The sequence below is a fragment of the Acanthochromis polyacanthus genome, chromosome 16, assembly GCF_021347895.1.
Source record: "Acanthochromis polyacanthus isolate Apoly-LR-REF ecotype Palm Island chromosome 16, KAUST_Apoly_ChrSc, whole genome shotgun sequence".
NCBI classification, from domain to species: domain Eukaryota; kingdom Metazoa; phylum Chordata; class Actinopteri; family Pomacentridae; genus Acanthochromis; species Acanthochromis polyacanthus.
This window is the reverse complement of record NC_067128.1, coordinates 34,201,069-34,221,426: the sequence shown is the minus strand read 5'-3', so window position 1 is coordinate 34,221,426 and position 20,358 is coordinate 34,201,069. Positions and strand designations below refer to the sequence as shown.

Genomic DNA, 20,358 nt, shown 5'->3' with positions numbered 1-20,358 from the left:
GAGAAGAAAATGACAGAAGAAAGGATGCTGATCCAGAGTGTTGGTGCAGGTCTGTGGACAGTAGAGGGCAACATACAGCCTCACAGAGATCCATACCTAGCTCCTGGTTGATGTTGTCAGGCAGCCCTGATATAGTCTTTCTGCGTTTGACCTTCTTGGGCCGGCGGGACACGGTGTCAGTGTTAATGAGGGAGCGCCGGATGCTCGCCTGTCGGTCAAACACTGCCCCTGGTAGCCGGGAGGGCGAGAGCAAGGCAGGCGGACACACAGGCAAACAGCAAGTCGGTTAGTCGGAAGGAACAAAATTACATGCAGAGGGTTTGTCATTTTTGAGTTGAGCATGCAGCATCGAGAGGACGGGAAATAATAGGGTCAGTTCAACAGAACGGCAAAAGTAAACCAATTTCTCATCATTCATTGGTGTCTGAACATGCAGACAGCTTTGGTTTCACTCGTTTATTATTCAAGCTACTGACTCTTAACTGTGACATTCACTACCGTTCAAAAGTTTGGGGTTTGCTGGAAATGTTCCTCTGTACCTCTATGGAGATATTCATTAAAAATCAGCCGTTTCCAGCTAGAATAGTCATTTAGCACATTAACATTGTCTAGACTGGATTTCTGATTAATTTAATGTTATCTTCATTGAAGAAACTGCTTTTCTTTTAGAAATAAGGACATTTCTAAGTGAGCCCAAACTTTTAAACAGCAGTGTAATGAAAACAATCTTCAGGTTGATGCCTAGTGGATTTTTTTTATTTTTTATGACGACATCTCTCAGCTGAAAAAGTTCATAATGGTGACCTTGGTTCTAGTCTGGAATTTCTGCATTGTACCAAAATATCAGCAAAAGGCTAATATCAGCCAATGTATTGGCCTGACCGTATTGATCAGTGAACAATACTTCACTTTAGGTCCACCTATTTAATGATTATGAGCCGTACACAAAGATTTAATACCTAACATTTAACAAACTATGGTGTCTCTGTAGCATGTTTATGACTGATGTGAACTGTACACAGAAATATCCTGTGATTGAAATCAGGACTCACCCTGAAGACTTCCACTACGCAATAAAGAATTTACTGCAGCTCATAAACTCCAACTCTGTGTGAGGAAAAGTGAACAGTGTGACTCGATGTAAAATCCTGATTGATCCCGTCTCCATATCAGGGATAATTTCTCCCACTAAGTCGTGTAACATATAACTAATTAAGTCTAGATTTGTGCAAGAGCCACATACAAAAATGCACGACCTTTTTCATTTTTGGGGGGAGAAGCTCATGTGGATCCTGTTGCTATATGATGCTGTGAGTTTTTAACACACTCAGAGGAAAAACTCTGGAACCAACAAACCTAACTCCAGCTCCTAACATTAACATTTTGTCAAAAGAAGAATCGAATTATCTTTCTAAGTCTTTTTAATCAGATCTGTTAAAGTTTGTTCATCACAGTAAAGTTTTATTTTTATTGAATATTTCAAAGCTGACTGAATCTTGTGTACTTTCTGGTGTTGAAATGTGAAAAAAGCCTTGCAAAAATCACTTCACACAACTTGAAGTTCTGTCGCTTGTGTGTGTCCATCTGTGCTTATCTCCACAGGGGAAAGTTGGAACTTTTAAACAACATTACACATTAATAAATCAAGTTACAATGCCCTTCAGATATCGGTCTCTCTCTGCTACAAACTGTTGGTCATGAAATCTCTACTTTAATTTGGTAATCTAACTATTCAAAGCTGTAAATTTTATTTCACATGTAAATATCTAAACTTAGGCGAGAACCAAAAATATCTGCATTGTTTGGTAACTGTATGACCAGATGAGAAAATGAAAATGCTTTGTCCCATTCAGGTGAACTGAACCATTAACTTTTTCTTCCACCAGCCAAAATGGTAAAAAATTGACAAAAACACCGGATGTTTTCCCTCTTTTACAAGACAAGCCTAAGAAGTTTTCTTAAAGAGTTAACGAAGAGGGTAAGAATGCTCTTACAAAGAAGAGCTTGCACATTTTGGCTGGTGGTTAATGTCAATTTCCAACCTTTAATACAGCACGGGGGTGTAAACATACATGTGAGATGTAAAGTGCATGCTCTTATCACAAAAACACACATGCACAAGGACAGATATGAACTGTAGTTTGCACACACACACTCTCACACACCCACATCCATGCTTCTCAATGTCCTCCCTGTTAGTTTCCCTGAAGGAAGACTGATATCTCATTATGAACTGCTCTTCTGTTCTGCTATCCGGCTAGCTGGTGACAGCCTACAGCCGTCTGGGAAATAGAAATTGATATGAGGGCAGATTGTGTCTATCACATCCGCACTCAAAGTGACAGAAAAGTCCCGCATCTCTCTCTCCCTCGTTCCCTCTGCCTCTGCATGTGTGTTTTACTCTCTCTTTCTCGGTAATCTGAAGTGACAGCAGATGAAGTCAACAGTGATTTGCAGCGAGTGGGACCACATTAAGCACTCATTAGTGTCTAAAGGAGGCAGAGATTGAAGTTATATCGGCCTTGACAACAGCTAAAATTCATACGCTGATGCTGAGCAGGGATTTTTGGAGTCTTTGCACCATTCTCAACTAATCTCATGAGTGCATCTCCTGACAAGCTCCAGTTTAATACATTAATCACCACAGAACACCTTGCAGATGGAGATGGTACATTTACACACCGTTCAAAAGTTTAGGGTCACTTAGGAGTCCTTATTTTTGAAAGAAAAGCAGATTTTTACATTAAAGATAACATTAAATTAATCAGAAATACAGTCTAGACATTGTTAATGTAGAAATATTTACATTTAATAAGACATTTTTTAAGGAATAAAATTTTACATCCACTTGAACAAGTCTGAGGTCTTTGGTACAAATTTGAGCAATTTATTGCATTTCTTTGCATCATTCTGGTCCATTTTTATGTCATTTTAGACTATTTTTATTCATTTTTGCCAATTCTGAGTTCTTTTTGACCAGTTTTGAGTCATTTTGGATTGTTTATAGATCATTTTTAACAAATTTCGGAATTATTTTGGGCAAAGTTTGATTCATTTTTGACATTCCTTTGGGTCTTTCTGGTCCAGTTTCAGGAAAATTTGGACATGTTTGAAGTCATTTTGGACAATTTTTACTTCTTTTTGTCATATAAATTATCATTGTCACATCAAAAGTGGTACCAGCAGTTAAGCTGACAAGCTTAAAAATAAAATTAGTTTTTTTTCTGTATCACATCTTATACGCACTACCGTTCAAAAGTGTGGGGTCACCTAGAAATGTTCTTATTTTTGAAAGAAAAGCATTTTTTTTCAATGAAGACAACATTAAATGAATGACACATCCAGGCTAGACATTGCTAATGTGGTAAATGACTATTCTAGCTGGAAACGGCTGATTTTTAATGGAATATCTCCATAGGGGTACAGAGGAACATTTCCAGCAACCATCACTCCTGTGTTCTAATGCTACATTGTGTTAGCTAATGCTGTTGAAAGACTAATTAATGGTTAGAAAAATCTTGTGCTGTTATGTTAGCACATGAATAAAAGTGGGAGTTTTCATGGAAAACCTGAAATAGTCTGGATGACTCCAAACTTTTGAATGCTAGTGTAAACCTGCGGCGGATAGCAGCGAGAAACGAAACACGCCGACGAGGGAATTGGGCCGACACGTTTCTGCTGTGTACGAGTGTTCATCTGTCAAACAGCCGGTGATCTGACATAAAGTCAGAGAAAAGCCTTGACCCCTGGATAAGCTGTCAAACGATTTTCACACACAAGCACTCGCTCACACATGCATAAAGGAAGGTGAAGGTCGGTCTCCGAGAAGCATGATGGGAGAAGAGCGGGTAGCGTGGAGGAAGCAGACGACCGACACATGCAGTGTTTTCCCTCCTCTGTGGTTGACTGGATGCATCAGTCTTTATCCACTCAGCCACAGAGGGCTGATTAAAGGAAAAGTCTGACATTTTTGCTGGAAACTCACCGTTAACCACTGCTTCCAGTTTTTGTGTTGACCTAATAGAAGCCCAGTTTTGTTAACATGTTTGTTTCAGTTTATGACTCTCAGTGAACCAGCAAATTCCCACAAATGCCAGAAAATTCCTTTAGGGCAAACAAAACCAAATGTGTGATTGTTGGTGAGATGTTAATGGACATTGGGGATGAGTGAGGCCAGACTGAACTCCTTGTACGTCTCTACAGAATGGAACTAGAGGGACATTTGTTCTCAGATGGCCGGGCTGATGATGATCGGTCGCTACCCGCTAGTGACTGACAATGACTGGATGACAGGAGTTTCTAGAAGGCTTGACCCACCTGTGACGTTGATGGCGACTATGTCGGTGGGCACGGCCTGAGCCGCCTGCCTCATCTTCTCCTCCGGCGTGGGGAGGGGCGTGGCCTTGTTCCATATCACCTGTCCGTCAACGTCGGACACGTCGCCCATTTCTCCCCCACCCTGCGGCGTCTGGGATCTCATGGAGAGCTGAGATTTGTCATCCTCCGCTGACGAAGCTGTGGACTGGACAAGTGGAGGAGAGAGAATTCATGAAATATAAAAACAAAAAGAGAACATGATTTACAAGAAGAAACATTCACATTTCCTTTGGACTTTCTCAATACGCCATCCCTTAAGAGTGTTCTCCTCAACTTACATTACCATTCAAAAGTTTGGGGCCACCAAGAAAATTTCATGTTTTCCATCAAAACTCACTTTTATCCACGTGCTAACATAACTGCACAAGTGTTTTCTAATCATCAATGAGCCTTTCAGCACCATTAGCTAACACAATGTAGCATTAGAACACAGGAGTGATGGTTGCTGGAAATGTTCCTCTGTACCCCTATGGAGATATTCCATTAAAAACCAGCTGTTTCCAGCTAGAATAGTCATTTACCACATTAACAATGTCTAGACTGGATTTATCATTCATTTAATGTCATCTTCATTGAAATAAAACTGATTTTCTTTCAAAAATAAGCACATTTCTAGTTGACCTCAAACTTCTCAACGGTGGTGTACATTTCATTGTCATTAGAAGCAGAGAGTTTGGCAAAAAAAAAAATCTGATTTAATCCTCTTTAGGGTCTCAGGGGGATGGAGTCTATCCCAGCTGACTTAGGGCGAATGCATGGACCACCCTTGACAGATTGTATAGAGACAAACAATCACACTCACATTCACACCTACGGACAATTTAGAGTAGTCAATTAACCTCAGCATGTTTTTGGACTGTGGGAGGAAGCCGGAGAACCCAGAGAAAATCCACACATGCACAGGGAGAACATGCAAAGAAGGCCGGGACGCGAACTGGGGATCTTCTAGCTGCAAGGCGGAAGTGCTAACCACCTCAACAAGACAACAGATTAAAAAAAAAAAACATCAAGATAACGGAAGGAAAAGTGAGTGAGACTAAAATATGATGCAGTTTAATTGTCTGATTGTTGAGGTTCTGCTGGCATCATCTGAAATATACTCCACTGCTGTGACCTTTAAAAGTTTATGGCGCCGTAAACACGTTTCACGATCAATCAGATCCAAATGGAAAACACACACAAATGCCCATCAGAGCAAACCGACGGAGCGGTTGGCAGGATAAAAGTCGCACAGCGACAGCGAGGAGGGCAGACTTGAGAGAGAGCTGTTCATGCGTTAAGCCGTGTTGACGTACTAAGAGTTCTCAATCGTGAATTTACTGCAGACAGAAACAGACAGCAGCAGCAGTGTCCAGGCCTGAAATTGAGGCGTTTGGGTGACGGCAAAATAGGCGAATATTGAGTTCTCTGAATGTTTAAGTCGATGTAAAGCGTTTGGAATCCAGCACAATGAACACGAATAATCCTTATCGTCATCTTTCCTCACTTTTACTGCATCAGTCAAAGTTTGGTTGGTCACATCTGAAGCGCCTTGAAGTTTTCTTATGTAGAAAAGACAAGTTTTTTTCTCCGTAATAAAATTTCAAGGTGGTTCAGATGTGAGCAACCTAACTTTGGTCGTCAAACGTACAAAATTTCACGCCGCAAAGTTGTCCACAATCTTCATAAAGCATCCAGAAGTCTTTCCTTACGTCATCTACTGTATATCCTGACGACTCCAAACACCAGCTTTCATGCCACCAACCTATGGATGGATGGGTAAATTCAGGGGGCAGCAACGCTGGGTGAGAAGGGAAGGATGTAAAAGAAAGACAGAATGGCTGCGATAGTTGGTTGTTTTGCTCAACCAGGAGCCCTGTTCCCCCTTTTGGAGCTTCTGTCAGGCAAAGTTAGGCTCAGTGGCCTCAGGACAACAGGAAGAGAGGAGGCAGAGGGGGGACGAGGAAGGGAAACTGGAGGGGGAAAGACGAACAACAAGATATGGGAGGAGAAGGTTCAGACAGACAACAGCGTGTTATGAAGGTGGAGGGTGAAAGCATCGAGGAGACCCTGATAACAACTGACCCTTAAAGGACCCTCGTATCATATTGTGGGAGTAGGGAAGCAAAAAACTGAAAAGGAGAGGAATAATCGGCTGTCAGACCATTTACACATCATTTCATACTAATAGTCTGCCAGATGAGGAAAGCACTAAACAGGAAAAGCACTCAGAGCCCAGTATTCCACCAAGGCTGCTCAGTAGTTGTGTCATTTCTGACGGATAAGTGCTGATCAGTCCACAGCGGTGGATTTGTAGTAGGATCACAATCATGTGATCGTCAGCAGGGAGCTGATGTAGTGTTCACTTGTTGTTGTCATGGTTACAGTGACGTCATGCCACTATCTCACAATGGTACAGAATGTTTAAGTAATCCATGGATCTACACTATAACCTGCATCACTGCCAAAATCCAATCACTTGGTGCTTGAGTCATTTCTGACCTTCAATGAAAAATTCATCCAAATCCGTTGGTCTGTTTTTGAGTAATGTTGCTGACAGACAGTTTATAATAACACGAACATAATAATAATAATTATTATTACTATTATTACATTACAAAACATTTAGAAAAAGATAATCCTCCCTTCTCCTGGAGGTGGTGATTTTAAACTCACTGAAGAGAGGTGTATCAGGTTCACAATTTAATACAGTGGAGCCTTTTGAGATAAACGTAGAATTTAATTTATTTTTCTTCTAAGTTGTCACACTTGACAGATGCTTACATCTGCACTTTTGCCTTTTAGAATAGAAAAGAATAGAAGATACCAAAATTCAATTTAATTAAATATCTAAAAATCAATCTATGCTGTGGTGGTAGTGCAGTATAGTGACAGGTTATTGAGGTGACAGCTGTGAAAATACTGTAGCAGCTTGTTTTCTGTTTATTTCTGTTATCCTTGTAGCTTTAAGAGAAGTCTGTGTCCTTTTGTTTCTGACATGACCATCCTCTGGGGCTGTCACATCTGACAGATGCTTGTTCTGCTACTTTCTTGTTAGTTTTCTTTCTGTAACTTTAAGCCTCTGGGCATTTTATTCGCTCCTGTCCCATTTTTCCTCACTGTGTGCTCATTTATCATGTAGCAATAAAAAGTCCTGCACAAACCAGGGCTGGAAGTGGAGAGAACCTGGACGCCTTACACTGTCAAAAAAGTAAAGAAACAAAAGCTGAATTTATTTAATCATATATTTTATAAAAAATAAGCTCTCCACAGGGTTTAAGACTACAAAAACAACAGTGAGTGCACAATCCTTTTGTTTTTAATCTTTTTCTGCTCTGTGTAAACACTGCCTGCAGTTCAGCCGAAAAGTCACAGAATTTTTACCACGCTTGTTGGCTGCAGCTGGACTCACATATTTCTTTTTTTCAGTTTTTTTTACAGAATCTAGTCAAAGGAAACGCATCAAAAATGAAAAAGATAAAGTGAAACATCACAATTTTTGACTTAGATTTACAACAAACCAGCGTGTTGCAGATGATTAGTTTCACGGAAAGTGAACAAATCTGACAGTTTTTTTCCGTCTTCACAGCTGAAAGATTTTCTTTTTCTTTCAAAGCCGCTGGTGGGTTTTTGGGGTTTCCAGAGATCTGTGGGTTTTTTTTACTAAATTTAAACTTTATCGCTGGAAATATTTGAGGCTACAAATTCATCTACATCTAAGAGTGTATTAAAAAAACAAGACATATGAGACATTAAAAGTAACGGATTACATTCTAAGATGAAATGTGATGCTTCCATTTGCAGCCACTAGAGGGCAGACAGACACTGTTTGATTCCCTGCTGGACCAGACCAGGCAGCAGCACCTGTTCAGACTGCAGAGCTGCTACACCTGGACATGAAACATTTACATTTAGTCGTGTTTGAATCCATGTACCTTCTTGTCGGTCTCATCGTCCTCGTCCTCCTGCAGGCTGCTGCTGGACTGTACGGGGTCAGAAAAGGTGGGACCCTGAGAGTAGTACTGGGAGCTCCGGAAGCCATCCTTCCTCAGCCTGTCACATTCTGCAGAGAGAAGGCAGAGAAACGAGAGCGAGGTTTGGATTAGGACGCTCATCAGACGTCAGATAGAGGAAATAACGTTAAGTTTTAGAGAGGCGCTGAATTCAGTGCGATTGTTTTGGCGGGTCTAGTTGAACTGTACTCCGTTATACAAAGAGGGGTTTCTGCAAATTGGAAAAATAATTCAAGAGCAATTGCAGCTGAATTGAGACCTTGAAAACTGGATAAAAGACTGTTGTATTAGACTGCATTAGTTTGAACATTTAAACCCACTCAAAACAAACATTTACTTCACAACATTAGAAGAATATACCAAGAAAAATCCAAACAGACTACAGATATGATACATACACTACAGGCCAAAGGTTTGGAAGTTTCTGTCCACAGTGCCTTTAAAAAAAACAAAAAATAAAAATAAAAACCAGTCTGAATTCTATGGATGTTGGGATGAATTTACTGCAGGATCAGACTTTGTTTTCATTGATATGCACCATTTTCCTCCATTTACCTTTAGACATTGATACATTGATGTTACCAGATAATGGCTGAATAAATGTTAAGAAAAGAAAAGAAGAGCTTAGTTTTAGAGTTGAGAAGATTTACAAGAGCCACAACTTCAGTGCCAAAGTTTAAAAAAACAAACAATCACAGTTTGCATTATTCACTTTAGCTCTTCAGATTGAGAGTCTGGATACAAAAATTCCAAGAAATCTCAATTATATCTCTATAACTACCACAGAGATGTCTAAAAAGAAACAGCTGAGTAAAGAAACAAGAGTACAAATACCTGATGGTTACAGTAAAAATCTACTCTGATGAGTGCTTATTTTGTTGCACCAATGAAACTACGATCTTTTAGTACAAATTACATTTTGCTTCCAAACTTTTGGCCTGCAGCATAGAAAATACATATTTAAAGTATGGTTCAATAACAGTAGAGTAGTAAGATGGATGTGTGAAACATTTACAGAGTAGTATTTATGAACTCTACATAGTAGGAGATAGTATTTCTTGTGAATATGTGTGTTTTCCATCAGTCCCTGCTGGACGCCGCCAAGTGCTGCTCACACCTCCGATCGGCGCCACCTGCTGCGATGAGGTTGTGTGTGTTTGCCAGTGTGTGATAAGGAGAGAAATGCTCGTGTGTGTGTGTGTAACCAGAGGAGGGGGTTTCAGTTTCAGTCTGTCACACACAGATGGCAGAACCGTCGCTCTCTCAGGGGGCATTCTGCACATCATCCTTCTCTTCCTCCGCCTCTTTGCAAATATCTTCCAGTGCATCCTTTGTTTAGTCTTTAAAAACCAATTATGTTTTATATCTGGAAGCCTGAGAGTTGAAAAGGAAAGTATAGGAGGGAATTTATGTATAAAAACATGAGATCACCGTCCATCTCCCTTGAATTGATGACCGACTACCAGCTTTGTCTCCTGATCAATTCAAATGTAAAAACCTCACATCTTCGGTCGTACCAAAGCACACTTGGCACCTCTGAGATGCAGCTTCTGATCCCTTTTATGTGCCGCTTATTTCCATAGCTAATTACAGCCCGTCTCCATGGAGAGGCACGCTGATGCACGTATAAAACCGTCACTTAATGGATCCTGATTGGGCTGGCAGAAAGTGTAACAATGAGCTGATGTGGTGGCGGCGTGGAGGACGGGATTCAGGAAAAAGCACGACGATAATGAGGACGGTGACGGGACGAGAGCCTGCTCAGTTGATTGGTGTTGCGTGATTGATAAAGTAAATAGGCCCTGAGTGCTGCTTGTTGCTAGGCAGAACAGGAGGGAGGGGACCGCTAAGTGATACGAGGGAAGACAGGCGGAAACAAATGAAGGGTGATGAGGACAAAAACTGCATCAACATATGAACACAGAGCACATAAATGTGTCATTTACAGCAGAGAGTAAACATAATTTGCTAATATTGGTTATTCTAAAACTCCAGATGCACAGTTTTGGGGTCACCAAGAAAATTTCATGTTTTCTATCAAAACTCACGCTTTTATTCATGTGCTAACATAACTGTGCAAGAATTTTCTAACCATTAATGAGCCTTTCAGCACCATTAGCTAACACAATGTAGCATTAGAACAGAGGAGTGATGGTTGCTGGAAATGTTCCTCTGTACCCCTATGGAGATATTCCATTAAAAATCAGCTGTTTACAGCTAGAACCGTCATTTAGCACATTAACAATGTCTACCCCTGATTTATCATTCATTTAATGTTATCTTCATTGGAAAAAAAAACTGCTTTTCTTTCAAAAAAAAAAGACATTTCTAAGTGAGCCCAAACTTTTGAACGATAGTGTAGAAAAGGTTTTATACAGAATAAAAATTTGTCTTTAAATTTGTCAGCTTAACTGTTGGTACCACTTTTGACGTGATGCTGTTAATTTATGTGGCAAAAAGGAATAAAAATTGCTCAAAATTATTCAAAACATGTCCAATTTTTCCTGAAGCTGGCCCAAAATGACCCAAAGAAATGTCAAAAATGACTCAAAATCTCCTAAAATGATGCAGAAATTTGTTTAAAAGGATCTATAAGTCATCCATAATGACTCAAAACTGGTCGGAAAGAACTCACAATTGGGAAAATGAATAAAAATGACATTAAACTGGACCAGAATGATGCAAGGAAATGCCCTAAAATGCTCTAATTTGTATGAAATACCCTAGACTTGCTCTAATGGATTTAAAATCGTCCAAAATTACTTAAAAAGAAAAATTAACCAAAACTACTTCAAACCTGATGCTGGTGATGATGATTATTAAACCATCTTGGTAACGCTCACTGACATCAAGTAATCAATCAACTAATCAATGCATCCACTAATGCAGAATTCCTGGAAGATTATCAACAATAACTGCACCCGCGTTGCATAACTTTCCTCATGCATTTCGACCTGTTGGCACGTTTTCTGAAACTCACGAGCCGCCCAGAGCAGCGTCGCTTCAGAACACGAGCTGGAACACGTGAGCATTTGAAAGGAAGAGGATGCACACGGACGCCGAGCGACCGGTGATCGATTAGTCTGCCGTGGTGATGCTGGTGTGACTGGATCCACGTGCATCAGACTGGATCCGAGCTAAACAATAATCATAATAATAATAGTAAACTGTATTTGTATGACCCCATTCATCCCTAAAATAAAAGCACCTAATAAGAGCATTTAACCGCCTCTATAGTGGTGTAGCTGTGCAATTATCTGAGCAGTTTACTTTTTTTTTTTTTTCACACTGTGGGTTCAAATTTAACTGCAGTAGTAAGTCCTAAATCATGACTAGTTTAAGCAGAGAAAATTCAAAAGTATTTCAAAGAAAATCAATCAGACAAAATAGAAAAAAAAGAGTTACATTTCTTTGATGACTCATTTTTACAAAAAAAAAAATAAAAGTAATATTTAAGTGTGGGCTACTTATATGTCTAAAAAATGCGACTCCATAGATTTACATTTTAAAAGTGTGTCTATACTCGTTTCCCATCTGCTCTGTGTAAACACTGCCTGCAGTTCAGCCTAACATCTTTTCAATTTTCACTAACGGCTTTCCGGCTACATTGAGGCGCGCAGAATTTTTAGTTTTTTTTTTTACAGAATCTGGCTCCTCCAGACTATTTTTGGCAAATATTTAAATAAATGAGACGCGTAGAGAGAAGCAGATCTAAGAACATATCCCTATTTTTAGCTTAGATATTGTTGTTTATATACCAAGGACTGTCAAAAAGTTGGAAATCTGACACTTTTTCCTGTTTTTACAGCTTCTAGCTCTGGAAAATTGTCTACTTTTTTTTTTGCCATTTTAAAAACAATGAACATGCCTTACAGCTGGGCCATGGGGTTTGGGCTCCAAAAGGTTAACAGAGATGTCCTAATAGTATTTTTGTGTCAGATCACAGACACCTTTAAACTTAATGCTCATTTCAGACATCTGCACGCACAAATTGGACTAAAATGTGAGCTGCTGGTGTGAAACAATAATGCAAAAAATTGTGAAAGTGAAATTTTACACCTGGATGACAAAGTTGTGCTCATACGTTTACAGACCCTGGCAGAATTAGTAAAATATGTACCATTCTTTAATGAAAACATGAATGATCAGAGCAAATACAATAAATAACTGCTAACCCTAAATGAAAGAAAAGCTTTTCCTTGATCAAACATATTTACTAAAAAAAATAAAAGACAATATTTCACAAATTTTGCCATGATATGTAAACTTATGAGCACAACTGAAGGTCTAAGATGAAGTTCATGCTCCAATTCTGACTAACTCAGGTGGGCAGCACACTGGACAGCCTGATAACTCAGCAGCAGTGGATTAGTAGTAGGATCGCAATCATGATCGTCAGCCGGCAGCTGATGGAGCGTTCACTTGTTGTCATGGTTACAGTGACGCTGTGTCGCTATCTGGCAATGACACAGAAATCTTTAACAAATCCGTGGGTCCAGACTGTAAGCTGCATCTCTGTCAAAATCTAATCACTTGGTCCTTGTGTCATTTCTGACCTTCCCTGAAAATGTTGTCCAAATTCGTTAGTCTGTTTTTGAGTAATGTTGCTAACAGACAGACAGACAAACCACCGCCGATGGTCACATAATAATAAAACTCCACATCTACTGTACTTCTGCTGGTCTAAGCTGCAGTTAGTTGCGTGACCTCCTCTCTCTCACACTTCCTAGCAGTGAACAAGGAATTTAAGACCCATGGAGGCTTAAACGGACAGCACAGGTGCTCTCACTGGACACCTGTCGTCTTTCAGTTAAGACCCCTGGGGCTGGGCAGCGCTGACAGGATGACAGGGTGAGGGGGGGCTGCATTAATCCCAGCGCCCAGGTGGTGTTTAAGGACAGAGCAGCATCAATATTGTAGGAAGGAATATGCAACAGCAACGGTGCAGGGGTCGAACAATGGCAGAGACAAAGAAAATGTGTGTGTTTGATGGTTTGTGTGTGTTTGCATCAGGTTACCTCCCTCCCTTTATCTCGCTGTCTTTTTTATCTGCTGCCACACAAGGCCGCCCCGCAGTGTAAACAACAGCCTCTACTGTAACAACACTTCTACACACACTGACAGTCTGAACACACACCTACATGCATTTTCCCATACCTGCCTCCTAAATTCTTATCTGAGAAATGAGTGGAAAACACACTTTTCCCAGGAAACTGTTCACAGGTATTTCCCCCATCATGCTCTGGGAAAGTTTTTTTGAAGAGTCGTCACTTTGCTGAGACTTGAGTGTTTGTGTGACAACAAGGCCGTCGTCTAACCAAACCGGACAAACAGGAAATAAAGGGAAGAGGATCTGACACTGTTGTGTTGTTGGTTAAGCACAAATTACAAGTTCGGACCTTTTTACAGCGTTGGAGACAAACGTGACCTTCTGAGTCCTTCACCTCGGTGACAAATGAGACGACGTCTAGCAGGGTTTTTTCGATTTCTGGGATTATAAATCACATCTCTTTTGGGTTTTTCCACAACTGGTAAATAAAACAAGACATTTGGCCAAGTCAGGTTGCTTTCTGAGGAATGATGAATGAATTTTCTTGCTACTTCCTGGGATTTTATAGAATAAAAAAATTGCTTTTCTTTCCAAAATAAGGACATTTGTAAGTGACCCCAAACCTTTGAACGGTAGTTTAAATATGAGAAATTCGCCCATTTGCTGGCTTGTCAGGAGGAGAAACTCGAAAAGGTGAAGTTCCTGCAAAAGTTTAATTTAAGGATTGTTTTACTAAATATGTGACTTGTGAAATAGTCAAAGTGAGCAGATGGGCAGTGTGGATGATTCTATAACTTACGTTTCCCTTCATACACCACAGGCCCAAAGTTTAGAAGTTCCTGTTCACGATGTCTTTCTTAAAACTAGTATAATTCTGTGGATTTTGGGACGTATTTACAGCATGATCAGACTTTGCTTTCAATGATATGCACAATTTTCCTCAAAGGTATGTTAAAAGAAAAGAGGGGTTTAGTTTTAAGGTTGGGAAGATTTTCAAGAGTCACAACTTCAGCGCAAAAGTAAAGAAAAACAAATCAGTTTGTATTACTCATTTTAGCACTTTGGTTTTTCAGAGTTCTGATACAAATATCCCCAATAAATCTCAACTATGTCCATAGAAATGTTTAGAAAGAAACAGCTGAGTAAAGAAACAAGAGCACAGATACAAACACCTGATCATTACGGTACAAATCTATTCTGATGAGTGACTTTATAGAATAATCATGTTCATTTTGTTGCACCAAAGAAACTGTCATCGATTCTCGCTTCCAAACTCTTGACCTGTCATGTATGTCATCAGTATTTCCGTATTGTTTTTAACTGTACCTCGCAGGGCGGTCTTGAGGTTGACTTTGGCCTGGCGGTGGAGGTCTTCTACGCAGGGCGGCCGGCTGCCTGGTAGGAAAACGTTCTCCTGCTGATGCCATGGAGCCGTGTAGTGAACCGTCCACTTGCTCTCCTCATCCAGGTTGGACACCGCTGCAAAGACACAAAGAGGAGGTCGAGGAATTTAGTTCACCTGAAGTTTCATCAACCCCTTCTTTTCTCTGATTGTTGAGTAGCAATACGCAACAACAGAAAGCGTCAGAAAGCACACGGAAATTGATGCACAAAATGATCCAGACAACAAAACTCTATAAGTATGATCAACAACATGAAGCCAAAACTGGTTCTGCAAGGCCCATTATTCACCTTTCTGGGAGAAATATCACTTTCAAACTCAAAAAAGAGCAAAAATCAACACAGCTATGGTTGTAATTTACCAGATTTCACATAGAAAAAAATGGGAGTTTTGTAAACTTTTCACCAATTTTGGGAAAGTGGCTCAAACTGAGAATGTCCTCAAAGCAGCGGCTACTCAGGGGTTTGTTTATATATGCACAAGAAGAGGAAGGGGAAGGAGATGGAGGTGTTTTGTACCGAGGTGCCAGCTTCCACACCGGTCAATGTGACACTTATCTGAGACATCAGCCGGCTACACAAGTCAGAGGGGGAGGGAAGAAGCACCGACTGGAGAATATCCAGCTCAGACAATCTTATTCTCACAAGAAAAAAACCTTTTATGATTTCATGATCACAACGAGCAGGCCATACTTAAGGTCACTTCATGAGCTTACTTTCAACAAAAAAAACTTCTTTCAGGTGACACATTAAGCCCCCAAAAGTCAAACACAGCAGCCTTTTCTTCATTCATTTCTTCAACCTCTCTCAGCCAGACAGATGATCATTATTCTGCTGAACTCTACATCCCATCCTGACAATATCTCAGGAACTGAAGCTCATGCCGCTACCTTAAGTCACAGCATGTATAACAAAGTGTTTTCTCACACTCCACCTAAATACTTGAGCTTACCAAGAGAGCGTATCCAAGCCAAAGTTGGTGATCGTGGATGCAGAATTATCTCCATTTAGGCCGCCGATATATGATTGTCCCTGACCACAGCGCGTCCATCTGAAATGTGAGGGAAGTCTGGACGGAGCAGCAGGACTAAAGGGGGACGGATCGCGGCAGTGGCTGGGAGTGTTTTTGTTTGAGGGGTTTTTCACAGGTGCAAATGAGGCTGCGTGGAGAAATAAGGGTATACGCGAGTCGGGGGAGGACGGGTCGGAGCGTGGGGCCTTCAGCTGCTAATAGGCTGTTAAACAAAGCGGGAGACAACGCAACCGCTTTGACATACACACAACCGCCAAAACGTTTCAACGACGGCCGTCTCTAAAGCACCTCTGTGAGTTCTAACACCTAGAAGAGCAGCAAACTGAGCGTCCAGGGTTTCAAGTTTGAAAAACCTGAGCAGGCTGTACTTACTCTGGAGCTCTGCAGCTTGTGACTAACAGCACCGAAATGTTTCTGTGGTTCACTGAAAAAACGAACAGGAAGTTAGATACGTCTGCATCAGACAAGCAGAGATGTGAAAACTTTCTCTAACACAACACAAGAAAGAAAAAGATACTTGGGTTATTTCAGAAACTGTGTCATAACGTAGTTCATCCGTCGGAGCAGCTCTGACTTCATTAACTATAGACTCCACACTGACTGCAGCACATGTAGCAGAGAACTAGATGCTGGTGCGGAGTCAAGCAGTGTCTTTATGGCAAATTGGGAAAACTGAAAATATTAAATATTGACGGAAATATTGATATCAGAATGTTTCACTTCATAAAAACCGCATCAACCCCAAAATCCATTATCTAGAAAATACACTACAGGCCAAAAGTTTGGAAGCAAAATCAGATTTGTAGAAAACATGACCATAGTTTCATTGATGGAATAAAATAAACACGATTATTATACAAAAAGTCACTCATCAGAATAGATTTTTACTGTAATTATCAGGTATTTGCATCTGTATTCTTGTTTCTTTACTCGGCTGTTTCTTTCTAGACATTTCTGTGGTAGTTATAGAGACAGTTGAGATTTATTGGGATTTTTGTTTAAAAACTCTCAAAAGCTAAAGAGCTAAAGTGAATAATGTAAACTGATTTCTTTTTCTACTTTTGCACTGAAGTTGTGGCTCTTACAAACCTTCTCAACCCTAAAACGAAGCCCTTCTTTTCTTCTGTTGACATTTATTCAGTGACTGTCTGCTAACATTAATGTAGCTCTAAAGGTAAATGGAGGAAAATGGTGCACATCAATGAAAACAAAGTCTGATCATGCAGTAAATACATCCCATAATCCACCGAATTCATATTGGTTTGTATTATTTTTACCTTTTTAATAAAGACGTTGTGAACAGAGAATTGATTTGCTTCCAAATGTTTGGCCTGTAGTGTATGTTTATTCGTTTTTTTGGTAAGTTTCTGCATTTCTGCTACTACCTTCAAACATTTGTCGCATGCTCTACCATGTTCTAGCATAAATACCACATACAGACTGCAAAACTGGGTTTAAATTGCTGTTTTTTTACAAGCTGCAACAATCACATGATTGAGGTGTGAAATACAAGCAAAAGGAATTCAAAGACCTCCACCTCCTATAAAAAGCTTTTGCTTCATCCATCCCCTTTTCAAACCAAGATATAATGTTATGTCTGTTGTCAAAAGAGCTGTGTGCAGGTTGAAATTTTATAATCATATCTGCCTTTCTAAAAATGTCACATGAAGCTAATGCGACAGAAAAGAAAGGCCACAGATGCCTCATTACTGAGGGGGGGTCATTGAAAGCCTACAGAACCTACTGTTAGCCGCATGTGCCGGCAGCGAGGCGGCGTGTAAATGTAGTGTCGCTGTGATTATCTCCTCATGGTGCTGTCATGTTGCCTCACAGCGTGCCTGAGCTGGCAAGAACTTTCAATCAAACACATCACGAGGCAAAACTCTGGACTGGAGAGCTGCACGAGACGAACACACAAAACTGTACAGGAAAACTTTGTGGATGCTGATGGAGTTTGAAATGTGACGCAACAGGCTAGTTTACCACGACATCCTAAAACTAGAAAAGCACCCAGAGAGCACAGTACTCCTCCAAGGCTGTTCATTCCCCGATATGGCATTGTCAGAAATGCAGCACTTTGTTTTCTTTAGAAATACAGCATTTGTTTATGTATTAGTTATTGATGATCATAAATCATGGCAATATAGAATGTGGTAATATAAAGTACCATTCAAAATGTTTGACGTCACTTAGAAATATCCTTATTTTTGAAAGACATTTTTTTTTTTTAAAAAGAATCATGAATCCAGTCTAGACATTGTTAATGTGGTAAATGACCATTCTATCTGGAAACAGCTGATTTTTAATGGAATATCTCCATAGGGGTACAGAGGAACATTTCCAGCAACCATCACTCCTGTGTTCTAATGCTACATTGTGTTAGCTAATGGTGTTGAAAGACTAACTGATGATTAGAAAACCCTTGTGCAGTTATGTTAGTACATGGATTAAAGTGAGAGTTTAATGGAGAACATGAAATTGTCTGAGTGACACCAAACTTTTTAACGGTAGTGTAAATGCACCCACAAACAAAATAACTTCGCACTGAGCACAGGCGTGTTTTGCATGTCTACATTATGCACAGATATCCAATCATGTGACCAAAATATGTAGCAGGCACCGGGAGTTGCTGAGACTTGGAAACACCCCCACAATCTAATCAATTGTTCCTTGTATGATTTCTGATGAATAAGTCCTGATAAGTCCTCAGCGGTGGATTTGTAGTAGGATCACAATCATGTGATCGTAAGTAGGCAGCTGATGTAACGTTCACTTGTTGTCATGGTTACAGTGTCGCCATCTTGCAATGATACAGAAACATTTAACAAATCTACGAATCCAGACTATCAGCTGCATCACTGCCAAAATCTAATCACATGGTCCTTGTGTCATTTTGACCTTCTCTGAAAATTTCCTCAAAATTTGTTGGTCCGTTTTTGATCAATGTTGCTAACAGAGATGGACAAACGCATCACATACAATACCAGTCAAAAGTTTGGACACACCTTCTCGTTCAATGTTTATTTATTTGTATTATTTTCTATATTGTGGATTAATACTGAAGATTAACACTTTTTTGTTTACTACATAATTCCATATGTATTCTTTTATAGTTTTGATGTCATCAGTTTTAATCGACAGTTACAAAATAATTAAATAAAAACCACTGAATGAGGAGGTGTGTCCAAACTTTTGACTGGTAGTAAAACTCCGCCGCGTTCCTTGGCGAAGTAATAACACTTCCAATGAATTTTTAAAAAGCGAGGTTTTGGGCCTTAAGCTGAAAAGTGTACCTACCGCATTTCTTTTAAATACAGTTATAAATGTTGTTATTCTCCCACACAACCAGTACAGGTAGCTCCTCCCCCTTACACTCCTTTCTGACTTTGAATAGACCTCAGTCAGGCTATAGGCGGACCAAGGACATTGGGACTATGGACACAAAGCCTGTATTGTCCCTCTGCATCAGTCTCCACATCAGGCCTTTCACTGCCACAATACCCCCCTAGGTCCCCCCCCCCCACACACACACACACACTGGACTGTGGTGTGAAACTCTTTCAGAAGTCCACTAATCCCTCTGTCCATTGACATCCCAGCTCTCTCTACACTCTTTGACAAACAACAGGCTGAGAGGAAAACTGAAATGCAAAAGGATGCAACCTCTGGAAAATACATCAGCACACACAAAAAACACACATACGCACAGGCACACACACACACTGGAGCTGTTAAAATCAATACCAGTGATCAACTTGAATTGACAAGATCTACATTTATCCTGAACTGGGTCCCCATTGACCGATATTGAATATTGACTTTCAAACATGACAGTTTGAGTGTTTTTATTCTTTTGAGATGTTAACACAGTATTCCTCTAAAACAGGTCAAATGAGAGCTGGAGGAAATTATGGTTCTCAAGATGCTTTTCAGTCTTAAAAAAAACAACATTTTTCCTCCTGGTAAATGTCACAGAAGTATTTTTTTTTTAACCCTTGTTTAACCTTTTCCCCAAACTGACTCCAAACCTGACAGCTTGTGCACCCTTAATTTTCCCAACAATATTCAGTCTCCGCTGACCACGCAGACTCTCTGGGGGTCTCTAACGAGCCGGAAAACTCAACGATGAAGGTCCAAAGTGGTTGGCTAAGGAACAAACTGCAGGCATGTGCAAGATTTCCGGATAAGATCGGAGATTTACAGAAACGCTGAGGCAATGATTAACAAAATCTCCTGTGCCTCAACTCCAACACACACACACAGGGGTTATAAATAAACCTGACACTGAAGTGTTGCTCTGCATCAAGCACGTCTTTGTTTCATCCCCGTGTGCATAACTCATTGATAAAATAAGAGCCTTGCAATGTTAACTAATCGTCTTAACCTTAATCTACGTGGCACACAGACCCAGTGCACTTTCCTTCAATGTAGAGCCCAAACATGACATTTTAAAGGTGAAGTTTGGGAAACTATCTCCAATAAAGTCCCTCCATTTGTCACCTTTG

At 40.2% G+C, this 20,358-nt stretch overlaps 1 protein-coding gene across 13 annotated transcripts in view; it reads right to left on the bottom strand.

Annotated features, from left to right (window-relative positions):
* The window catches only part of nhsl1b (NHS-like 1b), a 159,287-nt gene that overhangs the window by 14,496 nt on the left and 124,433 nt on the right, over positions 1–20,358 (bottom strand). For 10 of the 13 annotated variants that reach the window (XM_022207011.2, XM_022207010.2, XM_022207012.2 and 7 more), the window contains exons 2-5: positions 14,746–14,898; positions 8,292–8,419; positions 4,318–4,522; positions 97–228 (exon numbers count right to left, since the gene is read on the bottom strand). In XM_022207011.2, coding sequence (XP_022062703.2) covers positions 97–228; positions 4,318–4,522; positions 8,292–8,419; positions 14,746–14,898 — 618 coding nt within the window. The remainder of the gene's footprint in view (positions 1–96; positions 229–4,317; positions 4,523–8,291; positions 8,420–14,745; positions 14,899–20,358) is intronic. The other 3 variants (XM_051960545.1, XM_051960546.1, XM_051960549.1) reach the window with 1 other exon arrangement.